The sequence below is a fragment of the Lepus europaeus genome, chromosome 4 (genome assembly GCF_033115175.1).
Source record: "Lepus europaeus isolate LE1 chromosome 4, mLepTim1.pri, whole genome shotgun sequence".
Taxonomy (NCBI): domain Eukaryota; kingdom Metazoa; phylum Chordata; class Mammalia; order Lagomorpha; family Leporidae; genus Lepus; species Lepus europaeus.
In genome coordinates this window covers 56,302,356-56,329,901 of record NC_084830.1, presented here as the reverse complement: position 1 = coordinate 56,329,901, position 27,546 = coordinate 56,302,356, and the positions used below count along the sequence as shown (strand labels likewise).

Sequence of the window (27,546 nt, the reverse complement as noted above, 5' to 3'; positions counted from 1 at the left end):
ATCCTGTCCCGGTTGCCCCTCTTCCAGGCCAGCTCTCTGCTGTGGCCAGGGAGTGCAGTGGAGGATGGCCCAAGTCCTTGGGCCCTGCACCTGCATGGGAGACCAGGAGAAGCACCTGGCTCCTGCCTTTGGATCAGTGCGGTGTGCCGGCCGCAGCGGCCATTGGAGGGTGAACCAACGGCAAAGGAAGACCTTTCGCTCTGTCTCTCTCACTGTCCACTCTGCCTGTCAAAAATAAAAAAAATAAAAAAATAAAAAAAGGATTATATGCTACTATAATATTAATGAGCTGTGACTCAAAATTTACTGTATATGAGTGAAACAGGTATGTATTTCATTTGATTATTTTTATTAGTCCTTGCTTATATTCCCACTGAACTGCGGTCATTTTACTCTTTATTTGCTGGGACATTAAGCCTTTAACTATAATGTCAATTAAAATATATTTCAAAAATTAAATAAAAATAGCAAGAAAATCATACAGTAGGCCTTATATTGGTGAACATAACTGGCTTTTTAATTGCAAAGTGTTCTGTAGTTGAGGATTAACTGTGTAGCTATTCTTTCAAAGCGGTTTCTAATCTTCTTTCACACTTACTTGGGTCAAAACCCTTGATTTTAATCCCATTTTAGGGTTAAGCCCCCTCTGCTTTTATGGAAGCTGGCTAAGACATATTCATGAGGGAAAAACAAGACTGGAAAACAAATGTAAACTCGGTACTCTTTGAAACTCTTTCTGCTTTCTGCCTGCATTAAATTTAATCACTAGAAAAACTCAAGCTCTGGTTTTACAAAGTTACAATTTCATGTTAAAACCTTTTGCTATTTTCTTTTTAATGAATCTGCTTTCAAAGACAAGGTCCCTGGTGTTGCTGAACACCTTTCACATAAAATCCTCGTGACAAATACCTCTCAGAACTGAGGATCACTGAATAAGGAACTTTTTGATGAATTAAAGTATGCTACTAGCCTGCAAGTGCTATCTGGTCTATTCTGTTTTTGAGTCACTTAGCTGCTCCAAGCCCAGCAGGAAGCTTTGGCCTAAATTGCTGGAGTTTTTCTCTGGCAACTTGAGTTTAGATAAAAAGCAAAGTAGTATTTTAATTTTTCTATTCTTTAGTAGCAATTCCTAGTCTTTTGATCTGGTTTGTGATTCTTTTGTAAGCTACTTTAACTGCAAGATGAAAGACATATTTTTAAAGCGTTTTTATTTTTGATCAATATGTTATAATTGTTCATATCTAAAGAGTTCAGGATAACATTTCAACACATGTGTACAATATACACTGGTCAAGTCAGGGTAATTAGTTTTCCCATCTCATCATTTATTTATGTTTGGAAACTTCAAGCTCCTCTCTTATTGTTCTTCATAAAATATGTAAAATGTTATTGTGAACTATAGTCACCCCATTATGCTGTGGAGCGCCGGGTCACATTTCTTCTGTCTGAGTGTGTTTGGGTACAAATCTACAAACCCCCCTTTACAACCCCAGCTTCCTACTCTCCAATAACCATGTTCCACACTCACATAACGGTTTTTCTGCTTCCCCATTGGAGAGAGAACATGCTGTATCTCTGTGTCGGACTTACTTTAATGTCCTGACTTATTTATTAATGTCCTGCAGTTTCACCCATTTTATTGCAAATGATAGGATTCTGTACCTACAGGCTGAGTATTATTCGATTGTATGTAAACACCACATTTTCTCTATCCATTTCCACATGGATGGGTTCCTAGGTTCCTTAAGGTCAGAATTCCTCCAGTCATCACCTTTTCCCAAATCTCGACGACCACATCTCCCTTTCTTGTCCATATCATCCACCAAAGATACTATTAACCCTATTCCTGAACTGCATTGGCAAAACAAGTGAAATGAGTATTTTATGGAAGGCCCTTCCCACCTCATCTATTTAGAAAAGTACACAATTAAGCTTACAATTTTATATGAGTTTTTGAATCTTAGTATACTAAAATATTTTAATATATCCAAGTTATAACTTAGTTAATTTAAGATATGTTATTCCATATGATGCTACCCCACATAGAAAATGTTTTGTTTTTCAATGCTCAACTAAATAATATGGATAAAAATATCTAAGTCATGTGATCGGTACTTTCAAGTTTATTAAATGGTACAGTTTATGTGGATAGCAATCAATGTTCTGCTTAAATTTCTATTTCAACTTCATGTTCAGAAAGTAATTTTCATTATTGCTGATTTTTAGGACACACAAGCTTTGTAAAGAGGCCAATTTTACTACTGAGGAATCAGAATCTAAAATAGATACATTTGAATCTGTCAAATTCCAGTGACTCATAACTAGAATAAGGTCAACACACGGATTTTTAAAAATTTGAGAAGTATATTAAGCTACTGATTTTCTCAATAACTTTTCACTAAGCAATGGAATAATATGAATAAGTTAGTATTTATTATTGCTTTCTGCCTCACGACATTTCTAATAGCACTAGTTTTTCTGGAGTAACCTGAGGGCCTGTAATGTGAGTGTTCATCCCTACAAAGATGCTTGTATGCAACTCTGTCTTCTTTTCCATCACATTGAAAGGATATTCATTCATTCTGGTACTGAAGGAGGATTACAGTTAGTTTGCCTCTGGCTATGAGTACAGTCTTTTTGGCTTTTTAGGGATATTTTGTGATTTGCTTACTTTTGGGAAAGAGAAGGAATTGCGAACTGGATCCAGACCTTGGAAGGTGCTCTGTAGAGGGGTTAGACAAAGATGGGGCCCTACATAGGTTTAAATTAGAGAAAGATTAAATGAGGGGGTAGAGGAGAAAGAAAGAGAAAGGAGAGAGAGAATCAAATATCAGCCAAACTCTTCTTTCAGTTGCCATGTCTGGTGTTCTGGAGCCAAGTTCACATTCTAAATGGATTGGATGGGAATTCTGAGTCCTACTTTCAGAGTGACATCACGTGACACATGAAAACTTACGCAGTTACTGGAGTTAAAAAATTGCCTGACCAAATTTGGCATCAGTAAAAACCATTGAATTCTTTCCTCATTTGAACTCCCTATTTGATTCTGCCTGTGTATCAAACAAAGACTGTTAATACCTTGCTTCTGTTGTCACTGAATTCTTTCACTATGATGAATGTTTGCAATTAAATTCTATTTACACACTTGGTTAACAAGATTACAGAAAATCACCCACATTTTTAATTAATTTTTTTGCAGGCTTGAAAATGTCTAAGCACGTTAATTATGGTCAGTTGAATGCATTATGCCACATTAGAGGACTACAACACAGGTAGGATATTTATGTGTTGCTTTTTGTTGTTCAAATGAATGTGAATCCATTTGTTTTATGGATAAAGTATAGTAATAAACCACCGCTGAATCTCATAGCTACCTGATTTACCATGCAGATAAAAACATTTGAAAACCTGGAGGTAATTTCTCCAGACAGAAGGGGCAGAATATATATATATATATATATATATATATATATATGTCATATTTTAAGGGAATAATTTCATGTGGAACACTCATAACTCATCCCTAGCTAGGCCTTTTCTAGTACTTAAAAAGCAGTCCTAAAGGGAAAGAGCCTTAACGGGTAGAAAACACAAATATTGAGTGAAATAAGCACCTGAGCATTACATAGCAAATGCCTGCTTGAAATATGCTGAAGCAGAGAACTAGGATACGTGCTCAAAGCTCAGCATTCCTGAGATGGATGTTATACTATAAGATGCAATATTTTATCGGAGTTTTCTCTCTATTTTTATTTTATTTAATGAATGCATTTTTACCTAGATACAACTTTAGGAATATAGTGGTTCTTTCCACCATGCCCCCCACCCTGTTCCCATCCCACTTCCCATTCCCCCTCCCACCTCCTATTCATTATGGATCATTTCTAGTATGACTTTATGTCGCAAGCGCCTACTGTCACGTTACTCGACAGTAGCAAGTGGGACATACGTTGTCAGTCATGGGGAAGAAAGAACAGAACACATGGACACAAAATTGCCTTTCCTATAAAAGCTTTTTATTGCTTACACACCAGGGACACACCAGGAGTTTATTACATTACTCTACTGCTTAGTTATTAGGGTCAATATACTCATCTATATCAATATGCTTATCAGTTTTTCCATTCAACACTCTTAGTATAACTACTTAACATGATTACTTGGCCTGATCACCTAACTTAGCATAACTACTTAATGCAGTTATCCAAATCACTAATATCACTATCAATAATATCAATAATATCACTTAACATAACATGTAGCTGACTTAACACACTTGCTGAATTACTTAGCTTAACATAAGTACTTATCTTAATATATACCTAATCTTAACAATATCACTTATTGGCCAGAAAATCAATATTCTTATATCACAAGTCACAACAAACACTATTAATCTCTATCACAATGAACAATACAAACACAGCAAAATATTCAATATATAACATTGGTTTGCTGTGTATCTAGGCTTGTATCACTGTCATGAATGTGTTTCTCCTGTGGGGAGTGTACAGTGTCCAGGGTTCAACATCCCAGCAGGGACAGAACTCTGGACACTTAGAGGCAGGAAGTCGTGGGAAGGCTATTACTCTGGGCAGTAGGCTCAAAGTTCCCAGGCAGATGGCAAGGTGAGAAGTTGGAGATCTCCCCTGCTGAGAGGCCTTGTCCGGCTCTGTGGTCAGCTCTGGCAGCAGGCTGATAAGGACTCCAGGCAAGGTGGTGAGGTGGCATCTTGGCTGGTCAGGCATGGTGACAGGGCGGCAATGCAGCAGCTCTGCTGGCCTCTTGATCCCATCGTTGCCTTGTGCCACATAGCAAAAGCTAGTGAGCTGGCTCTTCAGCTTCAAGTGCAAGGAGATCCAGAGGTTCATGTGCACTGGGCCCATTGTCCGTTGCCAGCTTGTGCCGCTATCTGCTCCATGCAGAGTAATGGGCTGCCTCTTCAGCTCCAGATGTGTGGTGATCCAGAGGTTTCACACACATTGGGCCATGATCCCCGAGAGGATGGAGAGCAGTGCAAGGGTCCCCCATTTTATCCTCATTTTCCGGCAGTCCTCCAGCTTGCTGTCCTCTGACTTGTTGTCCAAGCAATATTGTTTCCTCCTTGCTTGCAGTTGAACAGTCCAGTCAATACTGTTCTCACCTTACTTACGTTTGAACAGTCCAGTCAGGGTGGGTAGGAGGGTATTACCCATAGTGCACTGTTATCTGACTGACCAGAGATGTCTGCATGGTATGATTAGGAGCGTCTCCCTAACAGCCATTAGGTATTGCATCAGCTCCTGACTTATACTCCACTTTACTTTTATTTTGTGGCTAGTGGTAACTTTTTAACTCAATGTTTTACTGTGGAGTTTCCACAGTTCATTTCTTTTCCAGGTAAGTGGTGATCTGTGACTCTTTTTGAGACTCCTGTGGGATTCCCCACACTTTATATACAGAGGACCAACTCTATGCTAATCATAGATTTTAACAATTTGCCCCCACGCCCACACACAAATATAGAGTACAGTTCGGGGAGAGAATTTTCAATTGATTCTCATATTACAATTCAATAGGGACAGAGGTCCTACCTGGGGAGCAAGTGCACAGTGACTAGTGACTACTGTTGTTCCTTTAACAATTAACACTCTTTTTTTATGATGTCAGTGATCACCTGAGACTCTTGTCATGGGCTGCCAAGGCTATGGAGGCTTTTGTGACCTTAGATTCTGTTGGTATTTGGACATGGCCATAAGCAAACTGGATGTTCCTTTCTCCCTTCAGAGAAGAGTGTCTCCTTCTTTGATGACCCTTCCTTTCCTCTGAGGTCTCACAGAGATCCTCCGTGTAGGATATTTTTTTCCCTCAGAGTCTTGTCTTTCCATGCCTGAAATGCTCTCGCAGGCCTGTCAGCCCAACCAGGAAGCCTTATGGGTTGATTCTGAGGTCAGAGTGTTATTTACTGTGAAAGTCATTCTAGGAGTCTGCTGTGTGGACTGCTTCCCATGTTGGTCCTTCCTTCCTTTTTTAATTTTGTTATTTTTACCGGGTACTTGATATTATTTATGTCATCCCTTTTAAACTTAGACTGGTCTATCTGTTGCCTTTAACATTTAATAGGATCATTATAACAATGAAGATGATGCTTATACCACTGATTCTTAAAGATGCAATTTTCAAATATATTCTTGCCAACTTTTTCCCCACCAGTTGGATTTTTGCAATGTTAAAATTGGTTGTTTTCTTTCACATCCATCAGTGTCTTCCTACTCCCCCATCTTTCTTCACTCAACAAGAGTTTGTCTCATCTTTATGGGACTATTGAGAAAGTGCCTTAGATTGACTGATTTTTTTTTCCCTCTCTACTTTAAGGCCTTGTTAAGCTACATCTTCTCAACCACTTCAAATTATTCCTATATTTTTGTCTACGTTCCTATTTTTTCCATCTCAGAGAAAGGGAAGAGAGCCTGCTTCCTTGCTATTCCTTGCATTTCTACCAAGATGGATTTTCTGTTCTGTGCATTGCTCTTGCCTTCTCACTCCCGGTGCCTTGCAGTGTAGGGTGAAGAATTGAATCCGTACATGCAGGAGTCCGGTTGCCTAATTAAATCCTGGTTCAATCAGTTGTCTGTTGTGTGACCTTAGACTGGTTACTTAATTTCTCCTTGCCTCAGTTTTCTCATTTCTAAAATGGAGTTAATAGTATTACCCATTCCAAAGGACTATTAGGATGATGAAATGAGCTAATATATGTAAACAGTATCTGCACGTGGGTTTCTAGAAGTGCTACTTTGCTGTTGTTGTTATCCAGAAGAGCTCATTCAAAGGTCTTTAAACACCTGCGTTTTAAGCCTACCTTATTACATGGTGGTCTGGTTTTTTAACACGTAGAAAACTGATCAAGGCTTCTGGAATGAATACCTATTTTCCTTTCATTTTCTTTTTACTTTCTGGTCCAGACACACTTATTTTTCAGCATTTCTGGATTTTTTTCCTCTTATGAAATTTTTTTTTTATTTATTTTTGACAGGCAGAGTGGACAGTGAGAGAGAGAGACAGAGAGAAAGGTCTTCCTTTTGCTGTTGGTTCACCCTCCAATGGCCGCCGCGGTAGCGCGCTGCAGCCGGCGCACCGCGCTGATCCAATGGCAGGAGCCAGGAGCTTCTCCTGGTCTCCCATGGGGTGCAGGGCCCAAGCACTTGGGCCATCCTCCACTGCACTCCCTGGCCACAGCAGAGAGCTGGCCTGGAAGAGGGGCAACCGGGACAGGATCGGTGCCCTGACCGGGACTAGAACCTGGTGTGCCGGTGCTGCAAGGCGGAGGATTAGCCTAGTGAGCCGCGGCGCCGGCCTCTTATGAAATTTTAATAAGAGAACTCAAACCATCTAGAACCAGGTCAGTGGAAGTATCTCTTCTAAATAAATTTTATCATCCCTCCTAAATTGAGTAATCTCTCCGTGGCAGTATTGTCTAATCTGTCAATCATCTGGTCCAGGCCCAGCGTGGTTGTCCTTTCTGACTCTCTCTACCATGTCACCTTGTGCACTCTCTTACTACATTGGCACTCAATTTCTTGAATTTGTTCTCTTGAGGCACCAGCACACACTTGGGAAGACAGGTCTTAGATATTTGTATGTGTTGCCTGTCAATCTTTCAGAAAAAGAATGTAAGCTTACAAATACAAAATCTGATCTGAAAATGAAGACTTATGTAGAATGAAAGAATCAATTACAACAAATTAATTAAGGCTTGGTAATTCAGGTTGTTCTCCCACCACCCTCTGAGATTTCTTTAGGTAATTTACCAGAAATATATTCACTGACCTTATTTATGTTCTTTGGAATTATAGTTTTCAAGTGATTTCAACAAATTGGGAAGAAAATTCAAAAATGCATTTATTTTTCTTTGTCTAGAATACGTTCAAAATGACCAATAAAATATACTTTTCCCCTATAATAAAAAAAACAGAAAGGCTGAAAAATAATTTAAGGCTTGAAATTACTCACAAAGATGATTGGTTCTGATTCTAAAAAAAAAAAAAAAAAAAAGTTTCTCCTATCAAAAGATTACTTGAGGCATTACTGTTACCTCCCAGTGTCTGAATAGGCAAGAACCAGAGTGAGGTTTTAAAAAAAGTTTCTTCTGGCCCAAATGCTTGGGCCCTGCACCCCATGGGAGACCAGGAGAAGCACCTGGCTCCTGCCTTCGGATCAGCGCGGTGCGCCGGCCACGGCGGCCATTGCAGGGTGAACCAACGGCAAAGGAAGACCTTTCTCTCTCTCTGTCTCTCTCTCTCTCTCTCTCACACACACACACACACACTGTCCACTCTGCCTGTCAAAAAAAAAAGTTTCTTCTGTCAGAAAAATTGTCATATTATGCCTTCCAGGTATGCAATGGCAGGAAGCTGAAATCAGGAATTGGAGCTGGTATGGAACCAGGCACTCCAATATGGGACTCAAGCATCTTTACCAGTGCTCTTTTTTTTTTCAAAAAAAAAATTATTTATTTGAAAGAGTTACACAGAGAGTAGAAGGCAGAGAGAGAGAGAGGTCTTCCACCCACTCCGCTGATGTCTGTGGTGGCCTGAACCGTGCTGATCCGAAGCCAGGAGCCAGGAGCTTCTTCCGGGTCTCCCATGCTGGGGCAAGGGCCCAAGGACTTGGGCCATCTTCCACTTCTTTCCCAGGTTATAGCAGAGAGCTGGGTCAGAAGTGGAGCAGCCAGGACTCCAACTGGTGCTCATATGGGATGTCAACACTGCAGGCAATGGCTTTACCCAATATGCCACAGTGCTGGCCCCTACCAATGCTATTTTTTTTTAAATTTTTATAAAATAAACAGATTTCATGTATTTTTTTCAATTCTCTTTATATACAGATCATCAGCTTAGTATATATTAAGTAAAGATTTCAACACATTTCATGTATTTTATGGGTCTAATTCTAAGAAGATAACCATATTTCCCTCTCTCCCTCCTTATTTCCTTCCTTTAATTTTTCAAAAATGTAATTTCAGTCCTCTCTATAATCATAGTCTTAATGCACCACTAATTGTAATATTTAACAAGTAAAAAGTATAAAGACCACAGTTCCACAGGAGTACAAACGAGGTTAAAAACAGGAATGAAATCACAAGGAGTCTATTTTATTCCTATACATTTTTGTATTACATATTAAACACTACATGTTAGAGAAAAACACATGAAGGAGTTTGGGAAGATTCCTTCCCTTGAAGTTGTTTTGAATAGTTTGAGAATTTGAATTTAAATCTGGTAGAATTAAGCAGTGATCCATCAGATCCTGGGAGAGTCTCTATTACTGATTCAATTTCCATCTTGGTTATCTGTCTGTTTAGGTTTTCTATGTCTTCATGACTCAATTTTGGTATATGTATGTGTGCAGAAATCTGTTTCTTCTAGATCTTCCAATCTATTGATATATAGCTTTTTGTGGTAATTTCTGCTGATTCTTTTTATTTCTGTGATATCTATTATAACATCTCCTTTTTCATTTCTGATTTTATTGATTTGATTCTTCTATGTTTTTTGTAGTTAATTGGACCAATGGTATATAGATTTTGCTTATTTTTTTTCAGAAAACCAGCTTTTTATTTCACTAAATTTTGTATCTTTTGGTTTCAATTTTATTATATCTCCTTTAACTTTCTATCTTTCCTCCTTCTAATTTTGGATTATGTTAGTTGATATTTTTCTAGGTCCTGTAATGCTTTGATGTCTCATTGATTCGATGCCTTTACAATTTCTTGATGCAGACACTAATTGCTATATACTTTCCTCTTAGCCTTGCTTTCACTGTACCCAATAAGTTTTGATATGTTGTGTTATCTTAATTCATTTCTAAGAATTTTTTATTTCCCTTTTGATTTCTTCTATGACTCACTGTTCATTCTGGAGCATGTTATGCAGTGTACATGTGTTTGCATATTTTCTAGAGTTTCTTACATTGTTAATTTCCAGCTTTATTCCATTGTGGTAAAGAATATGATTTCAATTTTTAAAATTTTTTGAGACTTGCTTAATGGCCTAGAATGTGATTTATCCTAGAGAAAGTTCGATGCACTGATGTGTATTCTTTGGCTGAGGTTCTAAGATATGAGTTAGGCCCACTTGATCCATAGTTTAGATTGGCTCTGTTGTTTGTTGATATTTTTGATCTGGTTGATCTTCCATTGATAAAAGTGGCTTGTTGAAGTCCCCAATTGTTATTATATTGGAATCTATGTTTCCCTTTAGATCCATTAACATGTTTATGATAGCCATGTTCCCTGGTATTGGGTGCATAAATGTAGTCACATCTTCTTGTTGAAATACTCCCTTTATTGTTACATAATACCATTCTTTATCTGTTAACAGTTTTTTAAAAATATTTTTTTATTTATTTTATTTGAGAGGTAGAGTTACAGACAGCAAGAGGGAGAGACAGAGAGAAAGGTTTTCCTTACATTGGTTCACTCCCCAAATGGCCACAACAGCTGGAGTTGCACCAATCAGAAGCCAGGAGCTTCTTCCGGGTCTCCCATGTGGGTGCAGGGGCACAAGCACTTGGCCCATCTTCCACTGTTTTCCCAGGCCATAGCAGAGAGCTGGAATGGAAGTGGAGCAAGCCATGACTTGAACTGGCGCCCATATGGGATGCCAGCACCGTAGGTGGAGCATTAACCCACTGCAACATGGCTCTGGCCCCTATCTATTAACAGTTTTTGTGTTAAAGTCTATTTTGTCCGATGTTTACTCCTGTTTGTATTTACCTTCTGTCAGTGTGGAATATCTTTTCCCGTCCTTTCACTTTCAGTCTGCATGCGTATTTGTTGGTGAAGTATGATTCTCATAGGCTGCAAATAGATGAGCCTTGCATTTTAATCCATTCTGCTAGTCTGTATCTTGTAATTGGAGAATTTAGGCTATTTACATCCAAGGTTATTATTGATAAGTAATGACTTGGTTCTGCTTTTTCCCATAAATATTTCTATTGTTTTAGATTTTCTTTGTACTTTTACCAGGAGTTTTCTGCCTTCACATTTTTTTTTATGATGATGGCTATAATTCTGTGTTTCAGTGTGTAGCACATCTTTAAGTATCACTAGTAAGGCTGGACAAGTGATGACAAGTTTCTTCATTTATAGATTTGCTGGATATAGTATTCTGGGTTTATAGTGTTTTTTTTTTTTTTTCTTTTAGGGCTTGGGCTATGTCTCTCAATTTTCTTGTAGTCTGTAGTGTTTCTGGTGAGAAATCTGCTGTCAGTATAATTAGATAACCTTTGAAGATAATCGCATTTCTCTTGTGCACATTTTAGAATATTTTTTACATTTGAAAGTTTGATTACAATGTGTCACAATAAACATCTTTTCTTATCACATCTACTAGGGGTTCTCTGTGCTTTCTTACTCTGATGTGCCTATCTCTCTCCAAATTAGGGCTGCCATCTACTCTATATCTACACCTTTGTCTACTATAAGATTCCACATATACATGAAATCATACAGCATTTTTCTTTCTGTGCCTGACATATTTTACTGACATAATGTTTTCTGGGCTTATCCAGATTCAAATGATTGAATTTCCTTTGGTTTAAAGCTGAGTAGTGTTCCATTCTGTGCACATACCATATTTTCTTTATCCATTTAGCCACTGATAGACACTTTGGTTGATGAATAGTGCTATAACAAACATGAGGGAGCAGAGATATCTCTGAAATATTGTTTTTAATTCCTTTGGATACCTTCCCAGAAATGGGATTGCCAGATCATATAGTAGTTCTGGTTTTAATTTTATGTTTTAGCTTTTAACTACTTTCTGGTAGCCATTAATCTTTTTTACAATATTTATTTATTTATTTATTTGAAAATCAGAGTTCCAGAGAGAGAAGAGACAGAAAGAGAGATCTTTCATCTGGCTGGCTCACTCCCCAAATGGCTGCAACAGCCAGGTCTGGGCCAGACCAAAGCCAGGAGCCAGGAGCTTCTTCTGTGTCTCTCTCATGGGTGCTGGGGCTCAAGCACTTGGGCCATCTTCCACTGCTTTCCAAGGCACATTTGCAGGGAGCTGGATCAGAAGCAGAATAGCCGGGACTCAAACCAGGGCCCATATGGGATGCTGGCACTGCAGGCCGGGGCTTTAACCTGCTGTACCACAGCACTGGTCCTAACCATTAATCTTATATATCCTTGCTGTAGGCTATTTTAAATTGATACCAGCTTAACTGTAATCACTTCCAATATTCAGCCCTTTACTCCTCTATCGCAATTTTATATTTTGCTATCAGAAATTCCATCTCTTTGTAATTTATATTAACTTATTGTGGTATTAGTTTTTTTTTTTTTTTCAGTTGTCCTTTAACCTCTCATATCAGAGATAGAATTGCTGTAAATATAACCATTACAGTAGTGGTGCATTTTGAATATGACCATGTGTTATTTATGTCACTGAGTTTTTTATACTCTCACATGTAAATACGTACAATTATTGCTAATAAACTTTAAATGTTTCTTTAAAAATATGGTAAATAAAAATATTTGAAAAAAGATAACAAATGTTAGTGAAAGTGTAGGAAAAAAGGACCTTTTGTGTACTGTTGTTGGGACTGTATATAGATAGGCACTATGGAAAACAGAATGCAGGTTTCTGAAGAAATTAAAAGTTGAGCTATGACATGATCCAGCGCTTCCTCTTCTGGACAGATATTTAAAGTAAATGAAATCACTACCTCATAAGGATACCTGTACTCTGATCTCCATTCTAGAGTCTACAGTAGTCAAACCATTCAAACAATCTAAATGTCCATCATGGAATGCATAATAGAGAAAATGTGATATATATATCTATATATCTATATATCTATATATATATATATATATATATCAGTATCATTCAACCCTAGAGAAGAACAAGATCTGGCCATTTGCCACAAAATGGGTAAGTCTGGAAAACATTATGCTAACTCAAATAAGTTAGGTACAGAAAGGAAAATATTGCATGATCTCACATGTGGAATCTAAAAAACTTATAATTAAAATATGCTGCAATAGATAACAAAACAGTAGTTTTCAGAGGTGGGTGGGGAAGGGAAGAGTGGATGCAGGTCAGAGCATACACAATGGCAGATCTGCAGGACAGACAAACTAAAGATATACCACACAAGACTATAGGCAATATTTTTGGAATTTATGCTAAACAAGTAGATTTTTTTGCTGTTCCTCCCGCAAAAAGCAAATAGAAGTCGCTTCACTCTAGTAACCTTCTAACTATATTATCTATAGTATCATGTGATACTTCCTAAACATGCTCAATAAAAATAAAATATTTTAAAATAATAAGCATATCACAATCATCATTTTAGGAGTTCTACTTAAATTCTATTTTTTTTAAAGATTTCCTTCACATCATTCCTGATAGTCTTTGTTTTCTCTCATCATTGTGATCCCATCCTTAATTTTTATAAATATGAGTATTCTCCAGTCTATCTCTAGTGCATTGAGATTTATAGACTTTGGGAATGTAAATCTGATGTGTGTGGTTTCTGCTGGATGCGTGATTTACAATCTACGCCTTTGCAGGTGATCTTTCCATGCAAGACTTGCTTATTCTAACATGTTGTAACACATGGCCTAAATGGTGGATAATTTCCTTGAGAGAGAATTTCTGTCTGTTTCTTCCTAGAGCAAAAATGCACTGGGGTTGCTGTCTTTCCTTCGAGTCTTTCTCGAAGCATCTGGACTCCCCACCTTGTTTGGGGTCAAGACTCAACGTTCCTTCCAGAATTGCTCCTTTGTATCAGTGGCAACTTGCAGAATGCCCTCCCTCTCCTCTTTGCCCATTGCTCACTTCTCAAGTATCCACTGACTGATCCCTCTTTTATGAAATGTAGTGGTCCTTGGAGACTTTGATAGCCTCTTGTAAGATCAACAAAGAACTTAAAAGTTGTTCAATGGGATATGTGCGCAACAGTTTTTCAAAGAACAAAGTCAGCCGTTCTGTAGGGTCTTTGAGGATTTTTCTTTTCCTTTCTTTCTCCTGTGTTTGGCATGTGTGTGCTTCTAAGGCATGACATTTGACACTACAGGATAATATGTGACAGATATTTCTTCCTTCATAGTTCTGTTCCTATGATGAAAAGTCTCCCTCAGACTCAGTCTCTAGGTCTTTTTATACAGAAATCTCATCATGGCTAGACTATTCTAGTCTTAGTAATATTTAACACGATAGAACATCATTCATATGCATTGTTATAGAAAGATTTGATTTAACTCAACTTGTCCTTATCTTTTTTCCATTGAAAGTGAAGTTTATATTCCTACAAATTAAAAATTTATTTGATTATGAAGTGTTATATATTATTTAGTTTGATTTATATTAATAGCATTTTACTTGCCTAAAATAAACAGTGAGCCAAGAATTTTACATTTATTATTTCAAACTACTAGAATGATCCTAAATGTAGGCCGTGGTTTTCTAGAGATAAATAAATAAGGGATTTAAATACTTTGTATAAGGTTAAATCACAACCTCAATTTTATATGTAGGTATTGGTTCTCAAAGTAGAGAAAGGTTAAGCTATTTCAGGAGAAGTAATATTTCAACAGAAAGTTTATTTTCAGTCTTAAAATCATAAGTTTGCTGTTTACTTTGTCAAAGCAGATCTCCTAATTTTTCACTAGAAACTTTATAAATAATAGTTTGGGATGTATTTTTATAGAATATTGCAATACAGTATGGAACTCCTTTGTAGAAATGACAGCATAAAGTTTTTGTTGAGTTTTTTTCACATATTAGAAATATGACCAGGGGGCTGGCGCCATGGCTCACTTGGTTAATCCTCTGCCTATGGTGCCGGCTTCCCAAATGGGCGCTGGGTTCTAGTCTGGGTTGCTCCTCTTCCAGTCCAGCTTTCTGCTGTGGCCCAGGAGGACAGTGGAGGATGGCCCAAGTGCTTAGGCCCCTGCACCCACATGGGAGACCAGGAAGAAGCACCTGGCTCCTGGCTTCAGATCGGCGTAGCTCCAGCCATTGCGGCCATTTAGGGGGTGAACCAACAGAAGGAAGACCTTTCTCTCTGTCTCGCTCTCTCTCACTGTCCAATTCTACCTGTCAAATAAATTAAATAAAGAAGTATGACCAAATGAATTCATAACTAGAGACTTATATTTCCAAAAAATTTAGAAGTAGATATGGAGGATACTGTAGAGAGCTACTTTGCTGGTGGTATTATGTGAGAAAATTGCAGAATGAATTATCTTTTCATTTAGATATAGAGGTCTAATTTTAAACATATGACATTGCTATAAAGCATTTTTCAACTCACTATGAAAGAATGAAAACCATTTTTAATGTACAGCATACACACCCCACAAAGGTCTTCAAAAAGTTCATGTAGACTGACTATTATGAGAAGATTATGCATGAATTATAAATATTGTTTTTGTACCAAAAGAAACTTACCTTTCAATTCTGTGTTTCCATGAACTGGATATATTTACCTTAATTCATATCAAATTATACCTGCCTCCTTTATTGTACAATAATAACATTCATATTTCTTTCAATTTTTGCCAAATTAATGTATAGATGCTGCAATATTTGTAAGACAGGAAGAAACAATCCATAATAGATTGAATAAATTTAATTTTTATGGCTCATTTACATTAAAATAATTTACTTAAATCATTTAAAATTACTTACCTAAAAATGTAAATTGCCTCAGGGCAAGCATATAAATATAATTAATCAATAAGCATTTTATTAAAAGCTTATTTTGTTCTAAAATCTGTGAGTTTAAATTAAAGGGGAGCAGAAGAAATATTGTGTTAATTAAAAAATTTTCCAGTTATTACTGATAAACCCTAAATCTCAGTGGCTTTATTTAATAGAAGTTTATGTTTTTCTTATCTCATGCCATAAGAGGGATATTTTTGATTGGCAGGCTGTTCTTCTTAGTGTCTCAGGTCTTCACCAAAGTTTTTTTTTAAGATTTATTTTTTATTTGAAAGAGTTACAGACAGTGGGAGAGCATAGAGAAAGGTCTTCCATCCGCTCGTTCATTCCCCAGATGGCTGCAATGAGCGGAGCTGCACCTATCTGAAGCCAGGAACCAGGAGCTTCTTCCAGGTCTTCCCATATAGGGGCAGGGGCTAATGTAGTCCCTGAAAAGCAGTAGTGATGGTTCAAATAATTGGGGCCTTGCCACCCATGTGAGAGACTTGGATTGTGTCCCTGGGTTCCAGCTTTGGTCTTAACTCAGCCTTGGCCATGTCAGGCATTTGGGAGGTAAACCAGCAGATGAGGTAAACCAGCACTCTTGCTCTGCCTCCTCTCACTTTTTTGCTCTCACTTATTAACTGTCTTGTTCTTTCTGTCTCTCTCCTAAAATTAATAAATTAATTTTTTTCTTGTTAAACATTCAGTGATTCTTCATGTCTATCTCAGATATTTCTCTGTGCTCTGCCAAATGTATCTTCTTCCAGGGCATAAAGCTAGACTATATTTCCCCAAATCTGTAACACTTAAGTATCTCCAAATATAGTCATATTGAGAGTTATGGCTTCATTATATGAGTTTTTGGGAGCACAATTCAGTTCATAACAGTTATTAATATTTTTTAAAGCTTTGTTTAGTTGAAAGCCAGAGATACAGAGCAGGAGAAGCAGAAGTACAGAGAGAGAGATAGCTTCCATCCATTGGTTTACTTCTCAAGTGGCCACCACAGCCAGACCAGGAGCCAGAAGCTTCATCCAGGTTTTCCATGTAGGTTCAGGGACCCAAGGACTTGGGTCCTCTTCCACTGCTTTCCCAGATGCATTAGCAGGGAGCTGGATTGGAAGCAGAGTAGCTGGGACTTGAACTAGCACCCTTGTGGGATACTGGAGCTGCAGGCTGGAGCTTTACCTGCTATATCACAGAGCCAGCCCCAGTTGTTAATATTTAAAAACCTAAAAAAAGTCTGTAGGATCTGACTATCTCAGACTTCCCATGACTAAGGAAGAAAAGTGGGCTTTAGAGTAGGATTGTGGCTCCCTGTGTGGAGGCATGCTCTCTTGAGTTCACCAAAGTTTTTATACCTGCTTGGCTACTATAAACATTTAATTTTCTGATTCCTGAATGCAAAGAATATTGCAAGGACCCTTAGAATTCTACTGTATAAAGCCATAGAGTTTGGATAACTCTCCTCTTGGTCTGCTTAACAAAATTGGAGGTGTTTTTTTTTTTCCGAATGAATTTTTTTGCAGGTGAACCTTAATAAAGCAAAGAATTCAATGTCTGTATGTGGTGCTTACTCAGCCTGGGAAATCATGTAAAGTAACTTCTGAACAACATTCAAGTATCAGTTCATCATTGGGTTCATCATCTGTTCTATAATCCTAGTATAATTCTAAATATTTATTTGTCTAATTCTAGTTTACATTTTCCCCTATACCACTTCTCTTATGTTTAGATGCTTTCATTTACAGACTTCAAATGGCTTTAGACAATGTTGCATTCTCACAAAACAAGAGACTAAGAATATGAGTAGATTGTCAACTTTTCATGACATGGGATACACATCATTAACATCATAAGACACTCATGGTTTCATTCTGAAAATCATGGCTTTTCCAGCTGTAGCATTTGACTCTTCCATTTCCATTTTCACATATTTTATTGGACACACTACTGTTGGAGATTTAAATCATGAACACTAGATCCATGTACGATAGCCATTGTATCTTGGAAATTCTCAATGATTAAGAGAAGGAGGCAAATAAGTCAAGGATAAAACTCTGTTTTTGGTATAACTTTTTTTTTTTGGCCACTCTGAAGATAATCTATTCAAATTGCAGTTTGTAACAAAGTCCCAAGTCTTATAGCATGGACTGTGAGTAGACAAAAATACTGTATTTTTGTCCTTCTTTTGGTTTTATTTTCTTCTTGTATAAAACAAGGATGATAGGAATATCTCATTAGCATCATTGTGTAAGGATTGATTGACCCTAAATATGTAAATTGACTAGAGTAGTGCCTGGCACGTGGCAAGAACTAACATGTTTTATTAATGGTGGTGAGTGGGTGAAGGTTTATTCCAGAAGTTAGGAATATTTGTCTTTTAGGTCAATTTAGTTTCCAGTTGTACCCTGTGGTAGAGTTAGAAAACTGTGGCAGTGAAAGAACAAAATGGAGAGAAGTGACTCAATGGGTGGGGCAGGTATATTGGAGAATAAACCAGAGAGGTGTCCTCAGTCACAGAGTCCAAAGACACCTCTCTTACAGGTAGAGAGGGTTTTATAGGGTTGGGTCTGAAGTATGCTAGTTTTGCATCTGCTGCGAATTTTGCAATTACAATTGGTGGGCGCAGAGCTGAATATCATACATGGGTCAGGAAGGGTTGGGAAGTGGAGCAAACATAGCAGTTGGGTTAGGTGGGGCTGAGTTTTTGTCAAGCAGGAAGTGGGGCAAATACATGGGGACATCTCACTCCCCTCTTGCTAGGTCCTGGGGTGAGGCTGTGAATACACCTATGGCTTAATATATTCTTGGCTTAATATATTCTGTGCTTTTGCCCTCACCCATTCTCCTGGACCCTGTCTAGTATGTAAAAAGAGTCAACCTGCTGAAGGAGGGGGTAATGATTTTAAGGGGCTCTGTAGGGATTTTAGCAAAAGCATAGTGTTAACATGCTCCCTTGTCATAGCCTGGGCTATGGTGGTGATGTGATTAGTCAAGATTCATTGAAAACAGATTGATAAGATTGGTTAAGACAAGATAGGAATAGGTGTATCATACAAATGGTGGCTAAAGTGCCACATAGGACAAGGAGACATTTGAGACATAGGGTTAGTGAGGGTATTCTTGAGTGAAAGAAGCCATCTGATCTGCCATCTCTGTTAGTCAATTGGCACTCTGGTGTTCCAGACATGACTTTTTAGTGACGAAACAGCATTATTCCTGTAGAAAAACACAAAGTCCCCTTTTTTCCACAGTTAGAACATCAAAGTCTCTTCTATTTTGGAGAACAATTGCAGCTAGGGAGTTAATTGGATCATGAGTAGCATTGTGAGGCTATCTCTTTGAGTGGAAAGCAGAATGGTTAGGGCTAAACTGATAGATATTAGTCCAGAGGCTGATATGATCCCCAGGGCAGCAAAGTAAGGTATTGCTTGGATTGCCCTCTTCAGTTTGAGTTTGGTGGCTAAAGGCATGGGGAAGATTTGGTCTTTGTGTTTGACCAATAAGCAGGGGATAATTATTGCCAAAGTTTGAGTTCCCATCCATCTGTTTGGGAAAGAGGATTAAAATTGGTTCCTGAAAAGTAATAGCGGGAAATCATCTGAAATACATGCTGACACGTCTTCCCTAAAGAAGCAGTAATAGGAAGAGGCATCTCAATTAGAGTCTACCTCTTGTTCAAAGGTTGAGAATGACAATGCTAGGTGCATGGCCAGGAGACATGAGAGTATGGGGTAAGCAGATACTGAATTATTCTCTGAAAATTGCCTATTCTCAGACGTGTCAAGAAACAGACAGGTGTTTGAGATAGGCAATAACCTGCACTTAGCCTTAATATGTTTTCTTCTGTATATGTTGAATAAGGGGAGGTGTTGTGGTTCCCCGCCTCTGACAATAGCCTGAGGTGATGTAGGTACTGGAGGCAGATTCATGTAGCCTAGTGTGGAGGCAGTACGTAGATGACACAGAGTTTTGGAAGGGATCTGATTCACTCGTTGTTGTGGAGTCTGAAATGTCAATGGTGTGCCCTAGGGGGGTGTTGAGATTGCATTGTGTCTGGAGGACCCTGCTCCTCCATGAGTAATGCAGAGAGTGGGTGGAGAGGTAAGTGACTGGACCTTTCCTACCATCCCTAATATGTGTTTAATCATGAGAGATAACTTGGTGAATTGGTTTTATAATCCTGAAAGGCCTTTTGTGAAAGTGTTTTGACAGGTTACAGATCCATTCAGAGAACTGTATTATATGTGGATGATTATGATGTTGGCAGAGGTATTGGCCCAGTCATGGTGTGCACAGGAAAGTCATGGAAAATAGAGGAAATAGGAATCATGCAGATCCAGCAAGGTTCTGTTTGGGTGTAGCTTAATTGCTGTAAAAGAGAGTATGCTAGGGAAGACTTATTGATGTAAAGAGGAAGGGATGTGGCTAGGGTTAAGGAGGAGAAAAAATAGAAGGAAAAGAAGATAAATTGGGTGGAGATAAAGTTGAAAAAAGTATCTTTCAGTCATAATTCTGAACACAGACATCAGGAGTAGCAAAGGTAGAGCTGAACAGGCATAAAGGGAGGTCTTCCAGGAGTGCCTTGAGGAAGAGCTTGAAGTGGCCAAGGGAGAGAAGGAACATCAAAAGGATTGTGATGGGTGAGGTTTTTTGGCAGTAGCTGGAAGCTGGGTAATCTTCAGAGTGGTAGGGCTTGTGAGGAACAGGAGAATGTTTGAAGGAGATGAAATGGATTCATGGACTCATAGGTTGTGGGGGCAGAGGAGCCTGGGCACCTTCAGTTGTTCACTGTCAGTGTCAGAGTAGAGTTCCTCAGCTGGCAGTTTACGAGCAGTCTATTGGGCTATATTCTAGCAGGAAGGACATGCCTGCTGAGGACAATCCATTTTCCAGTGGCTCTCCTGACCACAGGTAGGACTGGGCTTAGAAGGGGGTCTGGGGTTAGGGCAGGCCTTGGCCCAGTGATCAATATACAGTATACAGATTCCAGGAGGGTACATAGCTTTTTGTGCTGACTATAGATGTCTGTGGCAAGCATCTTAGATTTTAATCCAGTAATTTTGTCCTTTAGTAATTTATATCCTCTCCATTGTTGAAGACAGGAAAAGCTGTGTTTAAAAGTTCTCTCTGGAGAATTTGGGGACCCTTCTCTAGCCTCTGTAACTTCTTTCTGTTATCTGGAGCTGATTAGGAAATAAAGTGTAAATGGAGGCAGTAAATAAAGTGTAAATGTTGGGTGTAGAGACTGAAAACGGCAAAGGATCTTCCATCAGCCAGGAGGAAGATCTGTCCATCTCGAGTTTCAGGATTCATGATGGTTGTGATTCAGCATAGCCTCTGAAAAGTGAGAGAGAAATAGGGCTGGGTTTTTGGAAGGTTCCTGAGTAGTTTCTCTCGGCTTCTCATAATTGATGGCCTTAGGGATATCTTTGTCCGTTCCTGCCAGGAATCAGTAATCATATGGTTTCTAACCTTTATGCCAGCATCTCTATGTTGGTAAGTCCAAGGCCAGGGTCTCTTCTTGGGGGAACTGCAAAGGCTGCAACTGGACTATTGGCTGCATGATGTCGTTGAAGTTTATTAGCACGAGCCTTGGCAGAATATCAAATGAGCTCTTTTTCATCCAGGGTTAAGGTAGAAGTTGGGATGATATAAATACCATTCCAGGGAAGCTTAAAGGATTGGGTAAGTTGGAGGAATTCTTTTTGGTAAAGGGCAGGATTTTCCAAGAAGGAGACCATGTGATGTCAATTTGAGACAGTTCAGACACAGAAGAGGGAACATGGGCTCTACCAGTGCTCTCCATCCCTCTCCATTCCAGTCCACGGAGAAGGAGAAGGGAAGCATGAGCCCCATGAACAGAGGAGAAGGTAAGGTGGGAGAAGGTGTTTCTGCTGGAGCAGAGGAAGCACTGAAGGAAGTGTCAAGATTTTCATGTAAGCTGACAGGGCAGGGAGGAGACTCATCAGGTAGATTGAAGGGGTTGACTTAGCTGGGATGCTGGGGAAAAGAGGAGAGTTGTACAGACTGTAGCTTTGAGTTGAGAAGAAAAATCTGATAAGCAGAGGAGTCTTGGCAAAGGGAAAGGCGAGAGCAGAGAGAGAAATCTTGAACATAAAAGACCTCTGACAACTTGTTTTGGTGAATAAAGTTGCACATTTCCCATGGGAGGATTTGGAAGTCATAGGTACCATTTTCAGGCCATAAGTGGTCATTATCCCACTTGTATTGGAGCCAAATTGAATTATAATAGGACATAATAGTTTTGAGTTCAATATCATGTTTCATTCCCAGGCAAGAGATTGCTTAGAAGGCAATTTAGTGGAGAGGTGGAAGGAATTGGGGAAGTCTGAGAGTCCATCCCTGGCAAACCTTAGTCCTTAGGGATCCAGGTCCTGCATCAGGACATCCCAGAGTCAAGGACAGGGAACAGAAAAGTCTTCTGGAAAGAAAAGACAAACAGGTGAGGTTAGGGCATCCCCTAGTCCCAGCCCATAAGCCAGTCCCACATGGACTCTCTGAAAGCAGAATGGAGACCTTCCAGGCACCACAGATGGATCCCAAAGACGGGAGAGGCTTATCAGAGGGCACTGGTGACTAGAAAATCAAATGTCTACTGTTGGATGTAGACACTGAAAACAGAAAAGGATCTTCCATCAGCCAGATTTGCCAAAGGATAGGAGAGAGGGTGAAGGAGGTAGAGTAGGGACCGGGAGTCAGAGTTCTCAGGGCCCAGACGTTAGCCTGGGAAGAGCCACCACTGTCCTTAGCTTCCTGGGTTGCAAGACACTCATCAGGTTAGAGCAAATTGTTAGAATTAGAAAAATGGGTAGGGGCAGTGCAGAACATTGCAATTGGGTTAGGAGGCATTGAGGTCTGTCAGGTGGAAGTGGAGCAAGCATATTGTTGGACTAGGTGGGGCTGGGTGTTCGTCAAGCTGGAAGTGGGGCAAATTTATTGGCACATCTCACTCCCCTCTTGCTAGGCCCCTGGGGTGAGGCTGTGAATACACTTGTGGCTTAATGCATTTTGTGTTTTGCCCTCTCCCATTCCCTGGGCATCTCCATTTACTAGTTATGTGAATGAGGAAAATTATTATGTTTTTAAGCTTCAGTTTCAGTGTAGAATAAGCAATACAGTATACCAACGTTGTTAACTTGTATAAGTATGCAATGAGAGAAAAAACAATGTAAAGATCTTAGAACAATGTTTACAATATATCAAGTACCTAATAAAAAAAAACATGTAGATATGTACAATGTGATTTGAGAGAATATGTCCCAAACAGGGAAAAAAAATCTTTGGAAAGTTTCCAAAGAAATCAGTGGTTAGATTTCAGAAAGAGTGGATGCTTGGTCAAAGTAATGTATATGGTGTGAGAAAAGGCATGAGAATGCCTAATGTCATATTGAATAATATCCACATTAAATATAATTCTTAAAATATGAAATATAGTGTCTTATGAAGTTTAGCCAAGAGGAAGAAAAGCTGTTATAAATATTTCAGAATGTGTTACTATTTACATAGAAAATGAAATAAGAAAAGCCTTCTCTTGAGGATTTTTATATTTATTGCCATGAGGCGAATATTGACTGAGATGTTTGTCAGTGTTCACTTTGAAGTATGACCATTTTTGATAATCATTGCAAAGAGCTGTCAAAGTGAATGGCTAGCATTTTTAAAAATTGATCAATTTTGCATGGCAGTTAATCAAAGATTGAATTATGCAGATTTTCCAGAAAAGGGGAGCTGCCTAATAGTTAATGACAATTTGCTACATTTCCATAGACCTTGTTTATTGGTATAGTGAGTCAAGACCTGACTGTGTGGAAGAATCATCATGGGTAGGATATTTCAAGAAAGAAGCAAATCCAGACCCTTCTCAAGGAATTCATTATTCATCAAGAAAAAAAGATAGAAATGAATTTAAATCATCTGATGATTGAGTTTGGGAAATGCTGATATCTTCATCTAATACATCTTTATTCCAAACCTAAAATAATAGTGCATGAGATTTTCATAAATTATTGTAAAGATTTCAATATATGCACATACACACATACATAGAAGTGTATGTGTATGCTGTATGGGAATCATTTCAAAAAGATTTTAACTATAAGGTATATTATGTAACAGCTTTTAATCTATTACAGAAATGAATGTTTTTTTAAAAGATTTTATTCATTTATATGAAAGTCAGAGTTATGCAAAGATAGGAGAGAGAAAGAGATCTTCAGTTGGCTGATTCACTCCCCATAGGGCTGCAATGGCCAGGGCTGGGCCAGGCAGAAGCCAGGAGCCAGAAGCCTCCTCCAAGTCTCCCATGTGGGTGGCAGGGGACCAAACACTTGGGCTATCTTCTGCTACTTTTTCCAGGCCATTAGCACGGAGGTTGATCAGAAGTGGAGCACTTGGAACACAAACTAGGGCCCATATGGGATGTCAGTTTCTTAGGCATTGGCTTTACCCCTTATGCCACAGTGCCGGCCCTGAAATGAAATGTTTTAAGAAGCTTCAGCATAAAAATTTTGGTGTAGAATCAATTTTTATATATTGAGTTAAAATCTTCCCTTTGGAAGCTTAATTATCCTATGATACTTACAATTTCATTTCTCTCCCTCTCTCTTTTTTTTTAAGTCAGAGCTCTCTCAATATTGGATCAGCTCACAACACATTTATGAAGCAATATCCTAAAATATTCCTGCACAAGAAACCCACACTGCCTAAGACTTTCAAGCAGGAAAAACAAAGGTAATGATATCTTCTGAAAACAAGGTTGATGTCTGTGTGTGTGTGTGTGTGTGTACAAACATGCTTGGCACAAGTGAAATTCAAAACCTGGAAATATATTTTGCATTACTGTTACCGCATGCTAGAGAATCACCAAACAAATATATATTATTGGTAGGTAAGAATGAATTCCTTTTCTTATTGAGCAAAGATATCTGCACATTGTTGGGATCCTATTCATTTAAACCTTTTATCAAGGAATTACCTTTCACTAATGAATAGAAAGGAATTAAAGTACTATATAGGGTATCATGAAAAACTTCTCCATGGAAATGGTTGGAGTATTTGTGGATAGAGACTACTTGGAGGTAAGGAATGCATTAAAGAATAATGACATTCACAGAGCAATTGAGGGACATTTGATAAGTCCATTTTGGTGTTGCTTCTAGGTGGCTATATATTTAAATATGTTTCATGTATTTCTGAGGATAAGAATGTGCTGTTTTAGTGTGTTGCAGAATGTGTGGCTGTCTTCCTTGTGAAGGCTGAGGATGGCCCCCTTAGAGCAGTAAGATTCTTATATCAGCACAGCAGTACCTACAAAAGATACTCATCCTCCTTGGACAGAATTTTCTCAATTGTTTCCTTTATCAGACAGTGGATATTCAAATCTTCCACTGCATTCTACTCCAGTAGAATTCATCTAACCCACCCTTGGCCACCCCACTGCCCTATATAACTTCTATTGACATGTCCATAAAATTGTGTTTCTGCATTTACTTACTCATACTTGTTTTTCTGACATTTAGCAGCAGGTCTGATGCATAGTTGGGATTAATAATTGTGAGTTGCCTATGGGCAAACTATTTGCTGGCTCTATCAGGGAGCTGATCATGAATACATTTTAATTGATTTATATCAACAATACAAAGATAAAAATTACAAGCAAAATTACTGTAACAAATATGTTCCTGGGAGTTGGAGGATATTGCATGGGAAACATCAATCTATTTTATGATCCTAAGCTTTTCTTTTCTTTGTTGCCATAGGGCAGTATTATGTAGAACATATCATACTAGTTACCTGGGAAAAATCTCTGGAAGATAGAATCACTCTGCCCTTTGAAGAATAATTCTGTTAAATTAATAAAAAATCTCATGAAAAAAGATTCAAGTATAATATTTTGTAAGACCTTATCTACCATCTAGATCAAAATACGTCTCTAGACAGTAGGGCTACCTGGGATGATCACACAAGGCTTATACTGTGATTTATAAAACCAACATCAATATGTAGGAATATACTATTATACTATTTGATTCCAAGCATACACAGTTTTCTAATGTCTTAAATTCGAATGAAACATGTAAACTTCACCCTGTCTCTAATAAAGGAACAGAAGTTTTTTTGGTTTTGTTTTTACTTTTATTTAGTAAATATAAATTTCCAAAGTACAGCTTATGGATTACAACGGCTTTTCCCCCCTCTTAACTTCCCTCCCGCCTGCAACCCTCTCATCTCCTGCTCCCTCTCCCATTCCATTCACATCAAGATTCATTTTTCAATTCTCTTTATATACAAAAGATCAATTTAGTATATATTAAGTAAGATTTCATCAGTTAGCACCCACACAGAACATAAAGTGTAAAATACTGTTTGAGTACTAGTTATAGCATTACTTCACATTGAATAACACATTAAGGACAGAGATCCTACATGAGGAGTAAGTGCACAGTGACTCCTGTTGTTGACTTAAAAAATTGACACTCTTGTTTATGGCGTCAGTAATCACCCTAGGCTCTTGTCATGAGTTTCCAAGGCTATAGAAGCCTTTTGAGTTTGCTGACTTCGATCTTATTCCGACAGGGTCATAGTCAAAGTGGAGGTTCACTGCTCCCTTCAGAGAAAGGTACCTCCTTCTTTGATGGCCCATTCTTTCTACTGGGATCTCACTCGCAAAGATCTTTCATTTAGGTTTTTCTTTTTTTTTTTTCCAGTGTGTCTTGGCTTTCCATACTAAAATACTCTCATGGGCTCTTCAGCCAGATCTGAATGCCTTAAGGGCTAATTCTGCAGCCAGAGTGCTGTTTAGGGCATCTGCCATTCTATGGGTCTGCTACGTACATATCCCACTTCCCATGTTGGATAGTTCTCTTCTTAATTCTATCAGATAGTATTAGCAGACACTAGTCTTGTTTATGTGATCCCTTTGACTTTTATACCTATCATTATGATCAATTGTGAACTGAAATTGATTATTTTGACTAGTGAGATGTCATTGGTACATGCCACCTTGATGGGATTATATTGGAATCTCCTGGCACGTTTCTAACTATACCATTTGGGGCAGGTCCGATTGAGCATGTCCCATATTGTACATCTCCCTCGGGAACAGAAGTTTTATAAATAGCTGAAAAGTCCTTCTTGCCTTCATATTTCCTCATTATGCTACCACACTGAAGTATTTTTTCAGTTGAAACATTATTTTTTAAAAGATTTATTTATTTATTTGAAAGTCAGCGTTACACACAGAGAGGAGAGGCAGAGAGAGAGAGAGAGGTCTTCCATCCGATGGTTCACTCCCCAATTGACCACAACAGCCGGAGCTGAGCTGATCCGAAGCCAGGAGCCAGATAATTCTTCCAGGTCTCTCACATGGGTGCAGGAGCCCAAGGACTTGGGGCCATCTTCTACTGCTTTCCCAGGCCATAGCAGAGAGCTGGATCAGAAGTGGAGCAGCCAGGACCTGAACTGTCGTCCACAAGGGATGCCAGCACTACAGTGCTGGCCCCTGTTGAAACATTATTTTGAGAGGAATAGAGAAAGTACACCAATGCCTTTTAATACTGTTGGTAATGGAATACCATTTTTATAGTTTTAAGAAATTAAGATGAGACCCAAAGTTTTATTAATTGCAAAATTGTAGTTTAAATGATTTCCAAATATACAAGATTAGGAAATACACTATATCAATAAAGAAGGGTTTTTAATTTTTTTAAGTTTTATTTATGAATATAAATTTCCAATGTACAGCTTATGGATTACAATGGCTTCCCCCTCCCATAACTTCCCTCCCACCCGCAACCCTCCCCTCTCCCACTCCCTCTCCCCT

General features: G+C 38.6%; 1 protein-coding gene across 1 annotated transcript in view; it reads left to right on the top strand.

Moving 5' to 3' along the window:
• CNBD1 (cyclic nucleotide binding domain containing 1) overlaps positions 1–27,546 on the top strand; it is a 502,062-nt gene that overhangs the window by 19,518 nt on the left and 454,998 nt on the right. Inside the window, 2 exon segments of the mRNA XM_062189512.1 lie at positions 3,200–3,272; positions 24,348–24,455. Of these exon segments, the coding sequence (XP_062045496.1) occupies positions 3,200–3,272; positions 24,348–24,455 (181 nt within the window).